The sequence below is a fragment of the Drosophila teissieri genome, chromosome 3L (assembly GCF_016746235.2).
Source record: "Drosophila teissieri strain GT53w chromosome 3L, Prin_Dtei_1.1, whole genome shotgun sequence".
Classification (NCBI taxonomy): domain Eukaryota; kingdom Metazoa; phylum Arthropoda; class Insecta; order Diptera; family Drosophilidae; genus Drosophila; species Drosophila teissieri.
Genome location: NC_053031.1, coordinates 10,635,513 through 10,653,748, shown reverse-complemented (window position 1 = coordinate 10,653,748; position 18,236 = coordinate 10,635,513). Strand labels below are relative to the sequence as shown.

General features: G+C 43.5%; 11 protein-coding genes across 12 annotated transcripts; 7 read left to right on the top strand and 4 right to left on the bottom strand.

Moving 5' to 3' along the window:
* The first annotated feature begins 703 nt into the window (after window positions 1-703).
* LOC122616213 (superoxide dismutase [Cu-Zn]) lies at window positions 704-2,194 on the top strand. The gene is made up of 2 exons (XM_043791585.1): window positions 704-861; window positions 1,607-2,194. The coding sequence occupies exons 1-2, from the start codon at window positions 796-798 to the stop codon at window positions 2,000-2,002; spliced, it is 462 nt and encodes a 153-aa protein (XP_043647520.1). The 5' UTR covers window positions 704-795; the 3' UTR covers window positions 2,003-2,194.
* A 176-nt stretch (window positions 2,195-2,370) lies between these two features.
* Window positions 2,371-4,704, bottom strand: LOC122616211 (transmembrane protein 161B). The gene is made up of 7 exons (XM_043791582.1): window positions 4,549-4,704; window positions 3,987-4,358; window positions 3,624-3,919; window positions 3,306-3,563; window positions 3,075-3,249; window positions 2,750-3,010; window positions 2,371-2,695 (listed from the first exon to the last, which is right to left on the bottom strand). Exons 1-7 carry the CDS (start codon window positions 4,549-4,551, stop codon window positions 2,576-2,578), a joined length of 1,485 nt encoding a protein of 494 aa, XP_043647517.1. The 5' UTR covers window positions 4,552-4,704; the 3' UTR covers window positions 2,371-2,575.
* A 180-nt stretch (window positions 4,705-4,884) lies between these two features.
* Window positions 4,885-5,629, top strand: LOC122616212. The gene is made up of 3 exons (XM_043791583.1): window positions 4,885-5,101; window positions 5,162-5,284; window positions 5,358-5,629. The coding sequence occupies exons 1-3, from the start codon at window positions 4,955-4,957 to the stop codon at window positions 5,562-5,564; spliced, it is 477 nt and encodes a 158-aa protein (XP_043647518.1). The 5' UTR covers window positions 4,885-4,954; the 3' UTR covers window positions 5,565-5,629.
* A 135-nt stretch (window positions 5,630-5,764) lies between these two features.
* Window positions 5,765-6,536, bottom strand: LOC122616577 (protein new-glue 1-like). Its single transcript, XM_043792076.1, has 2 exons — window positions 6,448-6,536; window positions 5,765-6,231 (listed from the first exon to the last, which is right to left on the bottom strand). The coding sequence occupies exon 2, from the start codon at window positions 6,173-6,175 to the stop codon at window positions 5,765-5,767; it is 411 nt and encodes a 136-aa protein (XP_043648011.1). The 5' UTR covers window positions 6,176-6,231; window positions 6,448-6,536.
* On the top strand, window positions 6,489-7,251 carry LOC122617482 (period circadian protein). 2 transcript variants are annotated; one of them, XM_043793358.1, is made up of 2 exons: window positions 6,489-6,681; window positions 6,775-7,251. In XM_043793358.1, exon 2 carries the CDS (start codon window positions 6,825-6,827, stop codon window positions 7,140-7,142), a length of 318 nt encoding a protein of 105 aa, XP_043649293.1. In that variant the 5' UTR covers window positions 6,489-6,681; window positions 6,775-6,824; the 3' UTR covers window positions 7,143-7,251. The 2 variants fall into 2 exon arrangements, with proteins under 2 accessions (XP_043649293.1, XP_043649294.1); XM_043793359.1 differs by having other exon boundaries at window positions 6,753-7,251.
* Window positions 7,252-8,154: 903 nt separating this feature from the next.
* LOC122616918 (elongation of very long chain fatty acids protein 4) lies at window positions 8,155-9,538 on the top strand. The gene is made up of 4 exons (XM_043792508.1): window positions 8,155-8,366; window positions 8,435-8,597; window positions 8,893-9,064; window positions 9,131-9,538. The coding sequence occupies exons 1-4, from the start codon at window positions 8,197-8,199 to the stop codon at window positions 9,430-9,432; spliced, it is 807 nt and encodes a 268-aa protein (XP_043648443.1). The 5' UTR covers window positions 8,155-8,196; the 3' UTR covers window positions 9,433-9,538.
* Window positions 9,539-9,639: 101 nt separating this feature from the next.
* On the top strand, window positions 9,640-10,835 carry LOC122616919 (elongation of very long chain fatty acids protein 4). The gene is made up of 4 exons (XM_043792509.1): window positions 9,640-9,917; window positions 9,983-10,145; window positions 10,210-10,381; window positions 10,441-10,835. The coding sequence occupies exons 1-4, from the start codon at window positions 9,748-9,750 to the stop codon at window positions 10,740-10,742; spliced, it is 807 nt and encodes a 268-aa protein (XP_043648444.1). The 5' UTR covers window positions 9,640-9,747; the 3' UTR covers window positions 10,743-10,835.
* On the bottom strand, window positions 10,772-12,820 carry LOC122616917 (nedd8-activating enzyme E1 regulatory subunit). The gene is made up of 6 exons (XM_043792507.1): window positions 12,685-12,820; window positions 12,464-12,628; window positions 11,762-12,407; window positions 11,368-11,701; window positions 11,052-11,300; window positions 10,772-10,992 (listed from the first exon to the last, which is right to left on the bottom strand). The coding sequence occupies exons 1-6, from the start codon at window positions 12,750-12,752 to the stop codon at window positions 10,880-10,882; spliced, it is 1,575 nt and encodes a 524-aa protein (XP_043648442.1). The 5' UTR covers window positions 12,753-12,820; the 3' UTR covers window positions 10,772-10,879.
* A 473-nt stretch (window positions 12,821-13,293) lies between these two features.
* LOC122616921 lies at window positions 13,294-14,400 on the bottom strand. Its single transcript, XM_043792511.1, has 2 exons — window positions 14,338-14,400; window positions 13,294-13,343 (listed from the first exon to the last, which is right to left on the bottom strand). Exons 1-2 carry the CDS (start codon window positions 14,384-14,386, stop codon window positions 13,294-13,296), a joined length of 99 nt encoding a protein of 32 aa, XP_043648446.1. The 5' UTR covers window positions 14,387-14,400.
* On the top strand, window positions 13,305-14,233 carry LOC122616920 (CCAAT/enhancer-binding protein 2). Its single transcript, XM_043792510.1, has 2 exons — window positions 13,305-13,435; window positions 13,567-14,233. The coding sequence occupies exons 1-2, from the start codon at window positions 13,325-13,327 to the stop codon at window positions 13,789-13,791; spliced, it is 336 nt and encodes a 111-aa protein (XP_043648445.1). The 5' UTR covers window positions 13,305-13,324; the 3' UTR covers window positions 13,792-14,233.
* A 783-nt stretch (window positions 14,401-15,183) lies between the features above and the next one.
* LOC122616406 lies at window positions 15,184-18,059 on the top strand. Its single transcript, XM_043791846.1, has 3 exons — window positions 15,184-16,898; window positions 17,080-17,237; window positions 17,299-18,059. Exons 1-3 carry the CDS (start codon window positions 15,379-15,381, stop codon window positions 17,994-17,996), a joined length of 2,376 nt encoding a protein of 791 aa, XP_043647781.1. The 5' UTR covers window positions 15,184-15,378; the 3' UTR covers window positions 17,997-18,059.
* Window positions 18,060-18,236: the final 177 nt, after the last annotated feature.

The window sequence follows — 18,236 nt, the reverse complement described above, 5'->3', positions numbered from 1 at the left end:
AACGCTGTGTCGTTAGGTGATTTATTTAAGCAACAAAACAAATCAACTTGAACGCATTTCAGGTGACTATGTGTTTTTAGCCTAGACTAGGTAGATCACTTCAAACGTGACCAAGCCCCTAAACTGTTGCACATTATTAACCAAATCAAAAAGTATACTATCTGTCACGTAGCGCCGTTTAACCTTTAAAAGCTCCCTAAACGAACTCATCAAAGCGCAGTTCATAGACGTAATATGGAATTAGGTACTTTCCGGAAGCTATTTTCTTCAGATATGGGAAAACCATCTTAATGAACTGGGTGATAAGGGAATTGTTTGAGGGCATTATATTGGGGGATTGCCGGATGTCCCTTTTCTTTATATACAAACGAAGCAAATTGAATAGATCCCGCCGCTGCCATTGGAATAAATGGAAAGCTTCCAAGTGAACCAGTGGTTCGTTGAACAGCTCAAAAAATTGAACCACTTTAGGTCTATAAACACAATTGTTCAGTTACACAATTTTGTAATTAAAAGCTTTAGGAAGCGCTAGGGAAGCTAATTGTTAGAGTCATTATAAAGTATGTAAACAAATATCCTAGTAACACACGTGCTTAAAATATTCTAAAAATTTAAATATTTTTAAAGATAATACTTACAGTTACCCAGTGTGAACGAAACTTTTGCATGCCCTGAATAGTAAAAGTTTCGCTGGTGTTTTTGAGCTGCTCTGCGACTGTCACACCGTAAAAGATACCTGGAAAGTTCTCAAGTTTTTCGTTTTGATAAATAATCAAATTAATTAATTCCTTCGAAATGGTGGTTAAAGCTGTCTGCGTAATAAATGGCGATGCCAAGGGCACGGTTTTCTTCGAACAGGAGGTGAGCATCCAAGATCATTTGCAGTTCTTCTCTGCAAAATATACGAAAAACAGAAGTTCTAAAGGTCAAATTGCCGGCTGCACCCGCGGCGCCCTCTTCCACTTCAAAATGCTGCTTTAAATTCTGTATGTCGAGCATTTCAATTAAGTCCGATTTGAGTTTATGCCTAGTCACTCGGCAAGTGCACATTTATATTTATATAAGCCCCAGAATAATGCGCATATGTGTGCGCTCAAGTACCTACAGCAAAGGCCACGAAAATAGTACTGGGTATTTATGTTCATATGTATAGAGATTAAAACTTAAAGGTCTTTCATTTAGGACGTAAAGTTTCGTAAAATATCAGCAAATGTGGTTATCAGAATAATCATTAGATTTATTAGAATAATAATCTTCATATTGAAATTACACATCAAAGTAAAGGCAGCCATGTCAAGTGTCAAGGAAACGATTATAAACTTGATTACAGGTTATGTTTTATTGCTGATGCACATTTATATGTTTTTACTTTATAAAGATAACAAAATGTTTATTTTGTTGCCTATAAATATTTCTGTTTAACTTGTATCTATTAACAAATGTAATTTTTAATGAAATTTCTATATTAACCCATTATCTTATAAAGTTGTCTTCGCTACGAATCATAATCAGTGCTTCTGTTCTGACCACTTCTGCCTTATCAGTATTCGAGCATTATCATGAGCGTTTATCTAATTGTAACCCATTCCCTTCATCCCGCCCGCAGAGCAGCGAGACGCCCGTGAAGGTCTCTGGGGAGGTGTGCGGCCTGGCCAAGGGTCTGCACGGATTCCACGTGCACGAGTTCGGAGACAACACCAACGGCTGCATGTCGTCCGGACCGCACTTCAATCCGTATGGCAAGGAGCACGGTGCTCCCGTCGATGAGAACCGCCACCTGGGCGATTTGGGCAACATTGAGGCCACCGGCGACTGCCCCACCAAGGTCAGCATCACCGACTCCAAGATCACGCTCTTCGGCGCCGACAGCATCATCGGACGCACCGTTGTCGTGCACGCCGATGCCGATGATCTCGGCCAGGGTGGCCACGAGCTGAGCAAGTCAACGGGCAACGCTGGTGCCCGCATCGGCTGCGGCGTTATTGGCATTGCCAAGGTCTAAGCGATAATCTATTCCGAAGTCGGCCACTGTGCTGATCTACTCTATTTAGCACTACCTACTGGAGATATGCAAACGATAAAAGATACACTTCTACATATAAATACATAACCTGTGGTCTGTTAGTTGATACGCAACCTTGCAACCTTTAAGGTTCAATAAATTGGTGTTTTGAAATTGCCCCATAACCAAAAAGCCAAGTGTTTGTGTTTCACAGTTTTGTTGTCCTAACTGTTTCGGCATAGTTGATGGCTGAATAAGAATGAATATAGTATAATTTGTTGCTCAACGAAAACAAAAAATCACGATGAGACACTCATACGTTGAAGATTTGATAACATATCTCTGTTTTAGATTATTTATTTAGTTTTGTAATTACTTTGGTTACTCAGGGCAGCCTGGTTAAAAGCCTTAATAACACACTTTATAAACAATGAGTAAGGTAGTATTATTTACAAAACATATTGTAAATCAAGATACTCGCTACATTAATATTCATTTCGTGTGCGGTAGAAATTCACTACAAAAGAACAGAGTCACACTGCTACGGGGATTTCAGGTGTATAATTAAATGGTCTAGGTCTTGTTGAAATATGATTGGTAGACAATGCCCAGCGAGGAAGTGGCGAACAGGGTGAAGTAGCTCCACCAGGTGGCAAAGCCCAGGAAACCCTTGTACACCTCCGTGGAGAAAACCTGAAAGCATCTGTGGTTAAAACTGGCCTTGTCGTGCAAAGCGAAAGATCTTACATTTTTGAGGCTACTAAATGAAGCCTGCAGCGATTGCGCCGACTCAAGAATATTAAAGTCACCATCTCCTTGGGAAACGACACCAGTTCCATCCGCTTCGCCAGCCGCACACTCGTGCTGCAGAACAACGCTCTCCCGGAAAATACCAGCCCAGCTAAAGCCGCCCAGACTTTTGTACATTAGTGTGAGATAAAGGCATAGGATAAGTGGCGCAGCAAATTGCAGGGTCACAACACATAGATAGTAGAAAATAGACGAGATCTGTAAACGGGAAAATACGTTTAGTTTACTTCGTGAAAGATTGTATACAAGATTGCTGCCCCACCTTCTGCTTGAACTCTACGTTGGTGATCCGACCGGCCTCCTTGCGCAGATCCATGATCTTGTCGTGGGCCAGATTCAGGTACGATTGCAGATATATGGGCATCAAGGCGAAGCGGACGACCACCACAAAAATGACTAGCAGCAGGCGAAGTGTCTCAAAAACGTGCGGCTTCAGTCTGCAAAAATAATCGGGATTAACTTTGGTTAAAACTAATGTAGCTTCACTACTCACAGTGGCTGTTGCATTCCCTGGAAGACGCGCACCGTCAGGTAATCACGGCTAATGGGCCGAATCCACAGGATGACTAGAATAAAAGGCAGCACGAAGCTGAGATTAAGGAGCACTTGCAGCAACCGGTTGCCGCGGCAGTACTTCAGTGAGTCCCAGTGCATCTTGGCCATCCGCAAGCCGGGGAAGGTGAACAGTGAGCCGAGCAGGCCGCAACCCATGGCCATAAAGAACTTGACCACGATCTTGGAGGCGGGACCACTGAAACAACAAAAAAAAGTGTAAATAAATGGTAATTCTCGGAGCTGAGCTCGAACTCACGATGATGGCAGTCCCTGCTCAGTGAGGAACTTGGAAGCGCTGGCATTGAAGCTCGAATAGGCATCCTCCAGACCCGTCTCCAGAATGCGCTCGTCAACGATCAGCACGACCATGGCCACCAGCAGGTAAACCAAACAGGCAACAATCACCATCGACCTCTCGCCGATGGACTCCTCGCTCTGGAAGTAGAGCACCGTGAGCGAGGACAGCAGCTTCAGGGCAAAGAAAATGACCAACAAGCACCACACCATGCTCAGGTTGATCTCGTGGCGCAGCGGGTAGTAGAAGTGAAACAGCTGTGGACGGGAAACCAAAGTTAGAAAGGAGTCATAGAACAACCGCTGTAGTAAAAACGTTACCCACCTCGGAAACCACGTAGACGATCCCCGTGTAGACACTGAAGTCCAGCAGCCACTGGTATTCGGTGAAGTACCGCAGGTGGACCACATCCCGCTCCAACACCGGTGACGTTAGGAGCTCCACCTCAATGCTGCGAGGTATGTGGAACTGTGCAGCCGCCGCTCCTGAACCATTTGCTTGCTTATTTCGACCGCCTTTTAGCGGCTTCTCCTTGGGCACTCCACCACGGGACCGCAGCTCATCGTCCGTGGGATGCAGGTAACGAAAGAGTCCGGTGCGGCACAGGATCCACTTGGCAAAGGAGTAGTGTGGACTCAACTTCTGGATAACGCTGACCATCACCAAGGTGATGACCAATTGGGCGCCCAGCACTGCCTGTAATGAGTTGGGGAGACAGGCCATTAGGAGCCCATTGGGAGCACATGTCGTGGCTATTTTTGGGTCACTGCGCTCCGGTCTATTTTTGGTCCATCATTACGCCGGACTTTTCATTTTTCCGGGCAAGCCGGTTGGCCAGTTCTACCCAATTAAAAGTCCACTTTGCAGTCATGTCCACTCCACTTACCATCGCTTTCTATTGCTCTGGACCCGAGAAAATGTCTGAAGTTACAGCTTGTGCTAATTCCAGCGTTAATTAATTCATCATTGTTAATTAGAAACGGAAATCTCGAACAATTTTCGTCAAAAATTTTCTTTTGTGCGGCCAGTGTGACCGTTTTTGCTTTCTGGAAAACGACTAAATAAAATATGGCACAAAAACGTTTGGCGGTTTTTTAAATTTTAAGTTTTTCAATTTACTTAAGCTTAACCTAATTTCACAGACTTTTTATGAGCCTTGTTTGTTTTATCTTTAATTTGTATGCATTGTTTTGGAAGCTGTATACGGTAACAACATTCCTTTGATTTTAGTTTCTCAAATAAAATTATTTAGTTACTTCTAAATTCCTGTACAGCATTACCAAAACTGAAAAATGTCGAATGGGAACAGGCAAAATTTCACCAAGATCTGGGATCTTGGAAAGTGGGACTCGCGGGACATAAAGCACTACGGCTCAATATCGCGAATCCAAAAGCAACTACGTCTCGGAAACTGGGAGTATCTCTGTCAGCATCCAGAGGTAGTGACATTTAATTCATATCATTCAAACCTACCGATTCTTTCAACCCGCTCCTTTCAGATACGAGCCATAATTCGTGTTATCCTCCACCAGGCACTCAATGCTAAACCGAAGCCGGAAAATCTCCGAAAATTTTTGGCTGAGTTGTTTAACTGCGGACAGAACCCATTGCTAGTGCCTATGGTAAAAATATCTAACCCTCTACGAAGTTGTTTTTAACTATTTATCTTTTGTTAACGTAACCAAATTTCCGCAGATTAACACCCAGCTGAAGTACGTTAATGATCAACTGAAACGGGGCCGCTGGAGTAAGTTCGACGCTGAGATGCTCTTCATGGAGAGTGCGTCGACGCACTCGCTCCTCTCGACGGCCTCCGAGGAGAGCAATGTCCATCCGGTCCTCACCTATGCGCTGGTCTTCAAGAAACCCGATGAGTGTGGCATCGACAAGCCGCCGTTCTAGATGTTCTAAATGTATAATATTTATTGAAATCAAAGCCCTACTATATGGGCTTATTATTAATATTATATTTCGTGTTTTGCGTATAATTGGGTAGTTCCTTGGATTCTGGAAAAAATTGGATTGGATACCACATGATTTTGATATTTATAAGCAAATATTTATTTATTATTCCAGTTATTTATGTATTATTTAGTAATGTATCACCCGAAGCGGTCGAAACGACGACCGGCGCGTCGCTCGCGCACACGGAAGCGCCTCACGCGGCCACGCTCTTCATCGCCGCCTTCATCCTCACGGAACCTGCGACGCCTTTCTCCACGGTCACCTCGTCGGATGATGATGATCCTCCGGCGGCGGTGCCTGCGGCGGTGCTTGCGGCGGTGCTTCTCCGTGGTCGCCTCGGTGGTGGTGGTGGTGGTCGCCTCCGTTGTGGTCGTGGTGGTGGTGGTGGTGGTGGTAGTAGTGGTAGCGGTTGCTGTGTCGGAAGAGGCTTTACTGCTAGTTGCCTGCGATGACAGGACAACCATAGTAGCCAGGACGACCAGGGTGAGCGCAAAAATAGGACGCATGGTGACTCCTTCTCTGCACTGGGCCTTGAATTCTGATTCCATCACTCACTCGTGCGACTTATTTATAGTTGGTTCATCTGGAGTATCTGGATCTGGATCTGGAGTGCAGACAGATGTAAAGAGCTCGGGGTTTTTCCACTTCTGGATAGTTGCGTGGTTAAAGATCATGTTATTGTTATAACACAAAGCCAAAAATATATCGTAACAAAAGCTTTGAATATAGAGATGTTTGTAGTATGATGCAAACTGATTTTAATTGTATTTCTATAGTATATATTCACGCGTGTCTTTCACTTAAGTTTGTTAATATGAACCTTTTATATGTACATTTTCTAATTATAGCTCTTTTCAAGTATTGAAAGTATCGCAAAGACTAAGTACACAAACAGCATGTGAATATTTGCCTAACTGGGTGCCAAGCCAACAAACTGTCTACTGGAGTTCTCGCCCAACAATGGAATTCAAGTCAATATGTGGATGGAAAAGAAAACATTTCTAATTAAACAGGCCCAAGAATTAATCCAAAAAAGCTGTCTGCTGTTGTACAGGTACATTTCAAATCGAATTCAAAATCTGAAAAGTTTCCATTCACCTGACGTAAAACGCTAACGTGGAGCAGAGCTATAAATGGGGTTTAACAGATACCGTCTCAGCACATTTCCTCAACATCTCCCAAGGAACCACGTCCAAAATGAAGCTCCTCGCACTCACATTGCTGGTCGTCGTGGCCACTTGCCTGTACTCCGTTAATGGCGCCACTTCCGGTTCAACAGCTGCTTCTAGTGGATCTGCTTCTGCCAGTTCAAGTGAATCAGGATCAGGATCGGGATCAGGATCGGGATCAGGAACAGGAACTGGAACGACTACGACCACCACGACCACGTTGGCTCCTACGACCACCACTACCACAACCGATGCTCCAGTGACCCACAAGAGAGTCCATCGCCGAAGGCGCCGCATCATCATCCGGAGAATCCACAGACGCGCAGCCGAGAGGAGGCGTGGCTAGAATTTGGCAGAGAATCGTTTTGTTTAATAATTCTAAGGACACCAGTGGGACTCGAACACGGTCCTTTGTTACCACCCGACAAATTTCAAAATAATAAAATATGTATATCTTGTGCGCTCCCTTAAGTATCTCTGTTTTTTATTTATGATATACACTTTATTTAACTACTGCAGAATTTCCTAACCAATTTCAAATGTATTATTCCGTATAACACATAATTACAGGGTATTATTACTAGTTGGGCAAATAATAAACAAATCACATATTGTTGCAGCAAAGCTTAAACTAATATACCTATTAAAATTGTCGCGTAAAAAAAGACGTAAAAAATAAGTAAAAAGTAAAACTAGCTTAGTAAAAATACTGACAAGATCAGGAAACATCAGTTGAGTATGAAACACGACTGTTAAATTTGGAAAGCGTTTGAAAATAATTATTAAGGTAATTGGTGCATTCTTTGAAGCTGCATATGTTTCACGTAAGTGTTTACTTAAGTTTATAGAAAACTTTTTGGAATACACATCAAGCTTTAAATTAGTCGGAATAGTGAGTGATGGTATCCAGAATCCGTACAGATTCAACATTCGACCTATTCTTGCATTATTCCTGGTGGTCCTGGCCACTGTGGTTGTGCTGTCCTCGAAGGCAACCTCCCTTAAATCTAGCTCAAGGTACATTTGTCTGATAAGGAATATACTTCATTTGGCTGCGGAATGAGAGCTCTGGGCTCTAGGCTGCGAGACCTGGGATGCAGGACCTTGGCTGCGGGACCTGGGCTTCGGGCTCTGGGATGGAAGCTTTGGGCTCCGGGCTCTGGGCTGCGTGCTCTGGTGTGCGGGCTCTAGGGCTGCAAACGAGAAAATTTCTTAGCTGCATATGCACGTGTATCGGTTTTACTGTTTTGTAAATGGAGCTTACAACTGACCCAACTGACCCAAGTTAATGCTCTAACTCAATTTTGTAGGAAAAAAATCATTAAAGATCAGGTATAAAGGCGCAAATCCGTAGTCCACATGGGTTAGTCTGATCCGATAGCTCTCGGAGCACATATTCGATGGCATCCATTGGCAACGACTCGGCAGCTGGCATCTACTTTCATCCATTTCCGGATCAGCCGGATGAACGGACCCGCAACTGGCCACTGGTGGATTCATTATGGAACGTACCCGTCCTGCTGACCCTTTATTTACTTATGGTGCGCTATGCGCCCAAGTGGACAACCAGGTGAGATCGAGGTAGCTCCTTAGCCCATGGAATAATTACACATATGCACTGGCTATCCGGGATCTTAGTTACAAGCCGCTGCAGCTGCGAGTGCCATTGTTCTGCCACAGCTTGGCCATGGTATTCCTGAATGGATACATCTGTTTGGAACTCTATACGGCAACCAGGGATCTTGGCTACAACTTCGGATGTCAGCCATGTCGGGTTAGCTTTAACCCACTTGAAATGCGGGTAAGTACGTGCGCAAATGGATAGAGCCCTGATCAGGAATACTATCCTTAGGGTTTATGTTTTAAGTGTATCAGTTTGAATATTCAATGCAATTAACCGTTGCATTGGCCTGCCTTAAATAGATTGATGTTATCGATCGATAACTACGATATTGACAGTTATCAAACGATGTCTATCCTAATCGTTCGATGTTGATCCTTATCGTTCGGTGTTGATCGATTTGAAAAACTGAAATCGAAAGTAATATATTTCTTCCAATTCCTAATAGTATTGTGACCTTATCCTCCTGTTTTAGGTTGTGACTGCATTTTGGTGGTTCTACATTTCGAAAATATTCGAATTCGCCGATACGGCTTTCTTCATCTTGCGCCAAAAGTGGTCCCAGCTAAGCTTCCTCCATGTCTATCACCATAGCACCATGTTTGTCTTTTGCTGGATCTTGGTTAAGTGGATGCCCACGGGTGCAAGTAAGTCCCTTGAAGGTCCCTTAAATAGTGTGATGCCTTAAATGCCATCCGTTTATTTCCATGTAGCCTATGTGCCGGCCATGATAAACTCATTCGTGCACATCGTCATGTACGGATACTATGCCCTGAGTGTACTAGGTCCTCGAGTCCAGAAGTACCTCTGGTGGAAGCGCTACCTCACTGGACTCCAGCTGGTCCAGTTTACCATAATCTTCTTCTGGGCGTCGCAGATGCTAATACGGGGATGCGAGTACGGCACCTGGATAACCTTGTCCATGGCGCTCTATTCCCTGCCTTTCCTTTTTATGTTCGGCAAATTCTATATGCAAAAGTACACGGTATCAGCAGTCGCCAAGAAAGCTGTATAAAACAATTAAAATTTTCACAAACAAATCAAGCTATTGTCCATTTTTAGCGCATTTTAAATTCTTGCCAAATTGACACAGAAAATAAAAGCTCGACCTTGGATATCAATTAATACAGTCATAAAATGCTAAGTGAAAATGTAATAGGTTAAACCTAGACCTTACCCAAAGTTTATGCTCCAGCGACATCTAATTAAATTTGGGGGAAAATAACAACGCATCAACGGAGCCATCGTGGTCAGAATGCGTATATAAGAGTCGAGTTTTGGAAGACCAGCCTACTTAGTCGGATCTGATAATTCTTGGAGCACATATGCCATGGCTTCTGTGGGCAATGAAACGAAAACCGAGAGCTATTCGTACCCATTCGCGGACTTGGCGGATGAGCGGACGCAGGATTGGCCACTGGTTAAGTCGCCCTGGAATATTATCGCTTTGCTGGCCCTCTATTTGCTTATGGTGCGCTACGGGCCCAAGTGGACAGCCAGGTGAGGTCGAGTGCATCCATCTCAACAGCCATTATACAAGCAACCCCTGGCCACTCGAATCTCAGGTACAAGCCGCTGCAGTTAAGAGTGCCCTTGTTTTGCCACAGCTTGGCAATGATATTCCTTAATGGTCATATTTGCCTGGAACTCGTGACGGCTTCACGTAGTCTTGGTTACAACTTGGGTTGTCAGCCGTGCCGGGTGAGCTATAACCCACACGAAATGCGGGTGAGTTGGCGCTGAGGTACAACAAACACGAACGGAGAAGTTATGAGCTTAAATTGTGTTGCAGATAGCCGCAGCTTTTTGGTGGTTTTACATCTCAAAAATACTGGAATTCGCCGACACGGCTTTCTTCATTTTGCGCCACAAATGGAATCAGCTGAGTTTTCTCCATGTTTATCACCATAGCACCATGTTTTTGTTTTGCTGGATTTTTGTCAAATGGCTGCCCACGGGTTCCAGTGAGTTCATATACGTTAAAAGGTTGTTTTCCGGAAAGTAATGGGATATTTGAATGCAGTATTTTTCCCAACCATGATCAACTCCTTCGTGCACGTCATTATGTACACCTATTATGCATTGAGTGTACTGGGTCCTCGAGTCCGGAAGTTCCTTTGGTGGAAACGCTACTTAACTGGCCTCCAGCTGGTCCAGTTTACCATCGTCTTCTTTTGGGCATCTCAATTAATTTTCCGGGGCTGTGATTACGGAAAGTGGTTAACCCCAATCGGAGCTGCCTATATGGTGCCATTTCTCGTTATGTTTGGAAAGTTCTATGTCCAAAAATACAGTGTTTCAAAAGGTATCAAGAAAGCGAAGTAAATATAACAATTAAAATTTAGCAGTACCAGAAGAGGTTTTCAGTTTTTTTTACTAATTTAATTAGTTATTTAGGAGCACAGAGACTTTAGTGTGTTTAAATAAAAATAATATACAGATTCTATAAAAATACGATTTCTTTATAGCTTCAATGTGACACTTTCTGTGGTTATAGCATTGTAAATAAAAGTATTATCGATGGGCTTGTATTGTTTGGTAATAATCTTGATCACCTCCTGGGCAGCGCAGCCACCTGAAAAGAATTATCAAAATATGGTATCGCCTAACTCATAAACCTCAGAGACTATTTACCAATAAAAGCTGACACTGCGTGCAACTCGGCTCCGCCGTATCGACAAATCTCATGCAGAACATCATCGCTGATAGTGGCGTGCATGCCCAAATCGCTTAGCATCTTGGCGGCAATGCTCTTCAGTCGTCCAATGTCCTGCTCCACGATGCACTCGCCGGGAATGTTGCCACACTCGCTGAGAAAGCGTTCGTAGGCGCGCAGCGCAAAGTTGTATGCCGTGAGGTTGCCTTGCAGCTCGTTGTCCTCAACTGAAAGGCAGGGTAGGATAAGCATTAATGGTTGTTCTGCACCACAAAAAGATAGATAAATATTTACCCAGCGTCAGCAGGCGACTGCTCTTCTCGTACTCCTCTGCAATGCGTGTGCCCCTGATGACCGCCAATCCGGCTGCTTCTCGGCAAATGAGACGCACACTTCTCTCATCAATGCTGTCAGCGGGCAAAGCCAACTGCTTAAGGTACTCCTGGCACTTGTGATACACCTGGTCGGCGTCTTGCAGCGCCTGTTGGCGATAAATGTGCTGCAGGGCGATGTAGGAGTCTGTATTGGCCGTCATGTCCGGCAGAACGCCGGGCAGAGGAAGATGGCCCTCATTCTCGTGTATCACGAAGTGCTTTAAGGCCTTGGCCATGATCCAAAAGACGTTACTCTGTGAAAAGTATTGAAATTAAATTTACGTACAGGTATAAGTTGAGAATATATATTCAACCTTCTTGTTTAGCTGTTCGCAGGCATCATCTTCGAATATGGCTTTGAGGCTTTTGGAAACCTGTCCCGCTCCAAATGCTGTATTTACCGCCTTGATGGCCTCCTCGTAGTTTTCTTCATCCGCCTTCATTTCATTTCTAATGGACTCCCTCAACTGGTTCTTCTCTTTGTAATTTCGGGGCGTTTGAGCCCCATCCGCCCGTTGCTTCTGCCACACATTGAGGTATTTGTGGAGTACCAGCAGCCAGGGCACCTTGTTGGTCACCTCGGTGCCGTCGAGATGCTCCCGCAAAGCATCGAATGGATGCTCCAGGCGCAGATCAAACTGACGGTTATCCGGATGCGCCTCCACGATGCAGTGTTCCCGTATCTGCAAGCGTATTGTGCCCAGCATGCCAAGCGATCGGCAGTAGATTAATGGCACGTTAACCTCCCATAACCGCTCGGCCAATAGGAGCAAAGTCTGTTCATTGAGATTGGAGGCAATCACCAAATCGAAACTGTCAAAGAAGTTCGGTCTGTTGGCCAATACAAAGTCGGCACTCTCCTCGACATAATCGCCATTCACGTCGGGATTGAGCTCTTGGAGAAGTTGCATGCAGGCCAATGCTTTGGATTTACCCAAATAGCTGGAATCCAGGAAGAAACTACGGAAGAAGTGACTTTATAATGGTGGTCAGGAAATTTGTGGTTGTCTACCGACTTGTTTCCCAGGTCCTCCTCCTTGACTGTGCTGCCATCGGCCACAGTGAAGCCTCCGATACCGGGCAGGACCAATCCCTTGGCAGTTTCACAGCCTACGGCCGTAACATTCACCAAACAAACTGTGGCCGTCTCCAAAAGCGTCTGTCCATGTTCTCCCCACAGCCTAAATAGATGTCATCAGTGTTATGCTTCCTATATTTAGAATGTATATCCTCCTACCTGATTTGCCTGTCGTATTTCTTGCTTTTATCCGAAAGCTCCGGCGATTTGGGGGCTGGCGAGGACATTTTACTAGATTTTTGTGCAATAATAAGCCGGTTGCAAATAATCCAGTACTGTAAAGCGCTGACAGCCGATACTTGTGACAATTTGTTTATTTGGTTGAGTGTTGGAGAAAACACGTTGGCAATTTAAACTGTTGCTTATTTAAAACATTTATTGACTATTACGTATTACATTTCATTTAATTTTATTGCATTAAACTACAACTACGTACAAGCAATCAGTCTTTACAAATAAATTGTATAAACAGTTGAGAAATTAAAAAGTGAACGTCTGAGCAAACGAAAAATTGTGTCTGGTTGACAATTTTTGCATAGCATTCCATGGCTATTGTTATGGGTGAATTTTAATTTTGATTTTCAACATGCAATTAATTTAAATAAATAATACCGCTAACTGTTTGTTGGTTGGGCAGTGTAGGCAGCGTACTTTCCAACACTGTGATGGCAAATGAACAGCTGTTCTATCGTGTAATTTCACAACAAAACAACGCGTACATCGCTGTGTTTTCTTCTGCATTTTAGTCCTATTGCGATCCAATTTAAACTAAATACATATTAGAATTATCACGGAGAGAATGCCGGCCAAAAGGAGAACTGCGGCGTCGACCAGCAAGAACAGCGATTCGCCATTAAGTCCGCGCACAGACGATCCAGCGTACCAAGAAAAAAGAAAGAAAAACAATGAGGTATGTACATACATAAGTGTTCGATGTAAACAGAGAGCAAAGATTGGGAAACATGTTGCTGTGGCGCCGTGGCCCCCAGAAGTCCCCAAAAATAGATGGCCACTATTGATTTATTATTATTCTCGGAACAGGCTGTACAGCGCACACGCGAGAAGACCAAGAAATCGGCCGAGGAACGCAAGAAACGCATCGATGAATTGAGGAAGCAAAACGATACACTTAAGGTTCAAATCGAGCAGGGTGAAAAGCATATATCTACACTAAGGGATCTGATCATTCAGGGCGAGAAAACGGAGGACGGCCACCGCATCATCCAGGAGATTCTCGCTGGACCAGATCCCAATGACAATGACTAACGAGGAACTGCTTCTGATTTACTTTATAATATTTACCTACTTTTAAGCCATTTTCCATGGTTGTTCACCATGTTAATCTTAGTGGTTCAACTAAATCGGTGTAATTGCTCGAATTCTATTACGGTTAGCACTCGTGTAGTTTACGAGAATATTGGGCTCACGAGAACAAAATTTTTTTAAAATACCTACACTTACATTTTTTATAATTATTATTTTTCACCACATATTTGTATACTTGTATAACATTTATGTTTGTACCCTTTTGGTATCTGTTGTTGTCAAGCGTCTGCTAAACAAAATTGTAATAATTAATCACTGTCAGTTTTGGAATGACTCTTAATTTGGTAATATATTGACTAATAGTGCTATTATTTACGAAATGATTCATACAGCTATAATCATGCGAGTCTTGAATGAAATAAATTGTCTAATATGATTTTAACTGTTTCTGTGTAATTTTTTAAGAACACCTCTGATTTTTACTACTACTGCACGATCATCTATGTAAATACTTTTAAGTAGAACTTCCGGCAATTCCATACTAACCGTCGTACACGTCCAATTTCTCCATGTGCAGGCTGAAGACCTCGTCCATTTTCCGAGATATGAGCTAAGACTATAGCTAGTGAGATGGTTCGTAGTGCTGATAAGTCTCGGGTTTGAGTGTCCCGTTAGGTGTTGCTCTCTTTGCTTTTGTTGTGGGCGCTGCTTCCGTCTTCTTCTTCCAACTCCCCTAGAAACATTGATTTATTGCACTTTTCGCACATTCATTTGATGCAGAATTCGACGGCGATTTGATTTGGCGGTTGGTTTCGTGTCGAAGTGGAAGTTGGATAGTGGGGCTTTTTTCGCGTTCAATAAATTGCCGTCTTCCGCTAATTAGCACCCGCACACTGATTCCGATTTGATTTCAATTTGAAGTTGCTCACATGGCACGAGGCGGAAAAAACTGAAATGTGTTGTCAGTTTTTACAACGTTGCTTTGTTGTATTTGGCTCATCGGCTGCTGAACGTGTATTTCCTTATTTTTTATTTATAATTTCACGTAACTTTATTTTGGTTGTTTTGGCCGCTCTCGCTCGCTCTTTCACTGTAAGGCCTCGCTCTCGCTCTTTTTCTGGCGCGCAGTGTTGCAAAGTTTTCAGAAGTAAACAGCTGATCCATTCGTCCGCCAAAAAGAGTTAAAAGCATGGTTGTTTTGAAATTTGACCTTTCTGTAATTCTAAATTTATTTATATAGATTAGGGCTTTTTCTAACATGTCTTATATGTTATATTTAAAATGTAATTTATAAATTTAATTTTAAGTAAAGCTAATTGTCTATTTATATTCAAATATTTATCTAGAGATATATTTTAAAAATAATAGATCAGGGATCTAATATGCATTTGAAAGCACTTCAATCTGACACTTTTATTCACCTCAAAAAAATTAAAAAAAAAAAAGTCAGGATTTAAAAAGTTTTATTTCCAGATAATGGTCCAAAATTCCATTGATTAATAATGCTGTTGCCCTTAAACAACTTAAAGCCCGTTGAAAGCGAGGTCAACCCGAAAGTAACGCTTCTGAAACGCCAGATCGCAGAGGATGGAACTAAAACACAGGCGCTGTTGCTTCAAGCGTTCCGCTTCGAGTTGTCTAATGACGCCAGCGCATATCCGCTTCTCCAGGATCAGTTCCAGCGGCAGACAGTCGGCAGGAGGCGTTAAGTCCGTCTCGTCATCATCAGACCCACCCAAAACACCTAATAGCATCGAGAAACCAAAAAAATCCAGGGGATTCCTCGCCTTTTTGTTTGGCAAACGGGATCAGAAGGTGAAGAATCGGAGTGGGATAAATGAAAATCATGGCCCATTGGAGGATCAGGATATTAGGAAGCTTATACTTCTTTACTGCAAGCATGATAGCCTATACAACCGAAGTAATAGCTACTATGGTAACGAGAAAGTCGACGAGGACTGCTACAATGATATGGTGCGCTCATTTCCGGGAAGGAGCGGCTCGGAGTTGAGATCCTGCTTGGAGGACCTAAGGATGCTCTTTGAGCGGGAGTACACCATTATCCAAGATGCCCGAAGGAAATGTGGAGAGATAATGACTCCTTCAATCCGCTACTATAATGAATTTCTTTTCCTGGTGCCCCATCTTAGTTTTGATTTCGACAATGATCTTTCGGGCACTGGAAGCAGTTTACATTCCGCCGCAAAACAGCCTCCAATGGATTTGAAAAATCTGGCTACCGCGGAGATGTTGGGCAAAAAGTTGACAAATTTTCCGGGTTTCCCTTTGGCCGGTTTCCCCGGAAACCTACTACTAAAGATTCCCAAAAAAGACCCCAAGAAACGGCAAAACCAGAAGATCCAACCAATTACGAAGAAAGAAGATCCCAAAGAGCAGGAGATTCAGGAGACAGAAAATGTTCCTGATCAGAACGATCCGGTAGAGGAGAAAATCGGCGGGTTGGAGGATCAGGATCAGAAAGTCACATTCTCACCATCGGAGCAAAAGGACATACAAAACAGTGAGGAAGGGATCAGTCTTCATAAATCCAGCTCCAAGATTTCTAGGCAATCTTCATACTACGCCAATGAGCAGGATTTAGGAACCACCGAATTGACCTGTCCCTGCAAACCAGAAACTGAAGTGGAATCCTCTCAGCAACCAGTTTCCTGCCCTTGGAGACCCGGAAATTCACCTTGTGTACTCCAGTGCCGGGAAACTGTATTAGAAACTACTCAAAATTCCATATCCTGCCCGCAAAATTCAGTTATCTCGGAATTAACCAATGAAGCAGCACACTTGGTGGAGAAGATACCTTCAGGTCAGGAGTCCGCGAATAGCCAGCAGGTGCAGATGCTTTGCGACATGATACGTACCGAGCTAACCACTGCTCCAGATTTCATATACTTCGATGCCAAGTGGCGGATCATCGAGATTCTGAGGGAGGTGCACAAGCGTCAATTGGCTCACCAGAAGACCATTCCGCTGAACAATCCACGTCGACCGATTCCGCCCCAAAAACGAAATCCGAACGAGCAAAATCTGATGCATAAGCATCAGAAGTACAAGTCGGACAGGAGTTCCCACGAAAAGGGACGATCGGGGATTTGCGAGCATCTCAAGTGCAGTCATTGCCCCTACTGCTGCCGAAACAACAACTGAACTGGAAATTAAAGCCCACCATCCATCGCTATCAGCAAAAGCCCTGACCCACTTAATCAAGTGATAAGCCATTCCGAGCAAGAGCAGACACTTTCTCTCAGTCGCAAAAGCAGTTACATGTTGGAACACCATGGATGTGGACGATCTGATCAGCAGCTCCAAACTGCTCAAGCATTGGCCTAGTTTTCTAATCAGTTTGGGGCTGATTTGGATCCTTAGAAGATTGTTTTTTCAAGGGAAGAGCGGTCCAAAAAGATACAATTTAGATGAAGATGTCGAGGAAGGTAAGTTTTAAGTTTACCCATGTCGAAAGTATACCTATTCTATTTTATTTCCCAATTAAAGACTTAGCAGATCTTGATGATGAACTGCAGCCATCTCTGGAGGAGAAGCCCCATGTGCCCTTCGTTCCCGGCCAGAATCTCAATCCAAATGGAGCCAAGCGATTATACGAACTAATGCAAGGACGCCGAAGCATTCGCTCATTTAGTAGTCATCCCAAGCCGGATCTCAGTATTATAGAGGATTGTATTCGGGCGGCAGGAACAGCTCCCAGTGGCGCACACACAGAACCCTGGACGTACTGCGTCGTAAATGACCCGGAACTAAAGCGATCCATTCGCGAAATTGTGGAGCAGGAGGAGCTGATCAACTACAGCCAGCGAATGCATCCGCAGTGGGTCACCGACCTGCGACCCCTGCAAACCAATCATGTCAAGGAGTATCTCACCGAGGCGCCATACCTCATACTGATCTTCAAGCAGACCTATGGATTATCGGAGAATGGGAAGCGAAGGAGGCACTACTACAACGAGATATCCACTTCGATTGCGGCCGGGATCCTTTTGTGTGCCCTTCAAGCGGCAGGACTCTCCTCCCTGGTCACCACTCCTCTGAACTGCGGTCCAGCCTTGAGAACCCTGCTTGGTCGACCCACCAATGAAAAATTACTTATTCTACTGCCCGTTGGCTATCCAAAAGATGGATGCACAGTTCCCGACTTGGCGAGGAAGAATTTGTCAGATATTATGGTTACTTTTTAAGGTTTATTTACGTCCGTGCAGCTTAAAAAATAGTTCAATAAATCCCAACAGAAATTAATGGTAGTTCTTGGGAAGCGTTGGTTTAATATAAAATATATTTACTCACTATTTAATAATAATTGTATTTAAATAAAGTTTTAAAACAATTATATTTTTAATGAAATTATTCTTCATTATAAACTTAAAATCGTTTATAATCTGTAATTGTTAATAACTACAAAATGCTGATATATAAGATTA

Bases quoted from the DNA above. Each gene is read 5' to 3' on its own strand.
- LOC122616213 (XM_043791585.1), top strand. From the start codon at position 796: ATGGTGGTTAAAGCTGTCTGCGTAATAAATGGCGATGCCAAGGGCACG. The intron at 862-1,606 runs GTGAGCATCCAA...TCCCGCCCGCAG, and splicing joins CGGTTTTCTTCGAACAGGAG to AGCAGCGAGACGCCCGTGAA.
- LOC122616211 (XM_043791582.1), bottom strand. The intron at 3,564-3,623 runs GTGAGTTCGAGC...TTGTTGTTTCAG, and splicing joins GAGCAGGGACTGCCATCATC to TGGTCCCGCCTCCAAGATCG. The intron at 3,250-3,305 runs GTGAGTAGTGAA...TTATTTTTGCAG, and splicing joins CAGGGAATGCAACAGCCACT to ACTGAAGCCGCACGTTTTTG.
- LOC122616212 (XM_043791583.1), top strand. From the start codon at position 4,955: ATGTCGAATGGGAACAGGCAAAATTTCACCAAGATCTGGGATCTTGGA. The intron at 5,102-5,161 runs GTAGTGACATTT...CGCTCCTTTCAG, and splicing joins ATCTCTGTCAGCATCCAGAG to ATACGAGCCATAATTCGTGT. The intron at 5,285-5,357 runs GTAAAAATATCT...AAATTTCCGCAG, and splicing joins ACCCATTGCTAGTGCCTATG to ATTAACACCCAGCTGAAGTA.
- LOC122616577 (XM_043792076.1), bottom strand. From the start codon at position 6,175: ATGGAATCAGAATTCAAGGCCCAGTGCAGAGAAGGAGTCACCATGCGT.
- LOC122617482 (XM_043793358.1), top strand. From the start codon at position 6,825: ATGAAGCTCCTCGCACTCACATTGCTGGTCGTCGTGGCCACTTGCCTG.
- LOC122616918 (XM_043792508.1), top strand. From the start codon at position 8,197: ATGGCATCCATTGGCAACGACTCGGCAGCTGGCATCTACTTTCATCCA. The intron at 8,367-8,434 runs GTGAGATCGAGG...CCGGGATCTTAG, and splicing joins GCGCCCAAGTGGACAACCAG to TTACAAGCCGCTGCAGCTGC. The intron at 8,598-8,892 runs GTAAGTACGTGC...CTCCTGTTTTAG, and splicing joins TTAACCCACTTGAAATGCGG to GTTGTGACTGCATTTTGGTG.
- LOC122616919 (XM_043792509.1), top strand. From the start codon at position 9,748: ATGGCTTCTGTGGGCAATGAAACGAAAACCGAGAGCTATTCGTACCCA. The intron at 9,918-9,982 runs GTGAGGTCGAGT...CTCGAATCTCAG, and splicing joins GGGCCCAAGTGGACAGCCAG to GTACAAGCCGCTGCAGTTAA. The intron at 10,146-10,209 runs GTGAGTTGGCGC...ATTGTGTTGCAG, and splicing joins ATAACCCACACGAAATGCGG to ATAGCCGCAGCTTTTTGGTG.
- LOC122616917 (XM_043792507.1), bottom strand. From the start codon at position 12,752: ATGTCCTCGCCAGCCCCCAAATCGCCGGAGCTTTCGGATAAAAGCAAG. The intron at 12,629-12,684 runs GTAGGAGGATAT...ACATCTATTTAG, and splicing joins AAATACGACAGGCAAATCAG to GCTGTGGGGAGAACATGGAC. The intron at 11,301-11,367 runs GTAAATATTTAT...CCTGCCTTTCAG, and splicing joins CAGTCGCCTGCTGACGCTGG to TTGAGGACAACGAGCTGCAA.
- LOC122616920 (XM_043792510.1), top strand. From the start codon at position 13,325: ATGCCGGCCAAAAGGAGAACTGCGGCGTCGACCAGCAAGAACAGCGAT. The intron at 13,436-13,566 runs GTATGTACATAC...TTCTCGGAACAG, and splicing joins AAAGAAAGAAAAACAATGAG to GCTGTACAGCGCACACGCGA.
- LOC122616921 (XM_043792511.1), bottom strand. From the start codon at position 14,386: ATGGACGAGGTCTTCAGCCTGCACATGGAGAAATTGGACGTGTACGAC. The intron at 13,344-14,337 runs GTTAGTATGGAA...TCGACGCCGCAG, and splicing joins GAAATTGGACGTGTACGACG to TTCTCCTTTTGGCCGGCATT.
- LOC122616406 (XM_043791846.1), top strand. From the start codon at position 15,379: ATGGAACTAAAACACAGGCGCTGTTGCTTCAAGCGTTCCGCTTCGAGT. The intron at 16,899-17,079 runs TTGCGAGCATCT...TACATGTTGGAA, and splicing joins GAAAAGGGACGATCGGGGAT to CACCATGGATGTGGACGATC. The intron at 17,238-17,298 runs GTAAGTTTTAAG...TCCCAATTAAAG, and splicing joins AGATGAAGATGTCGAGGAAG to ACTTAGCAGATCTTGATGAT.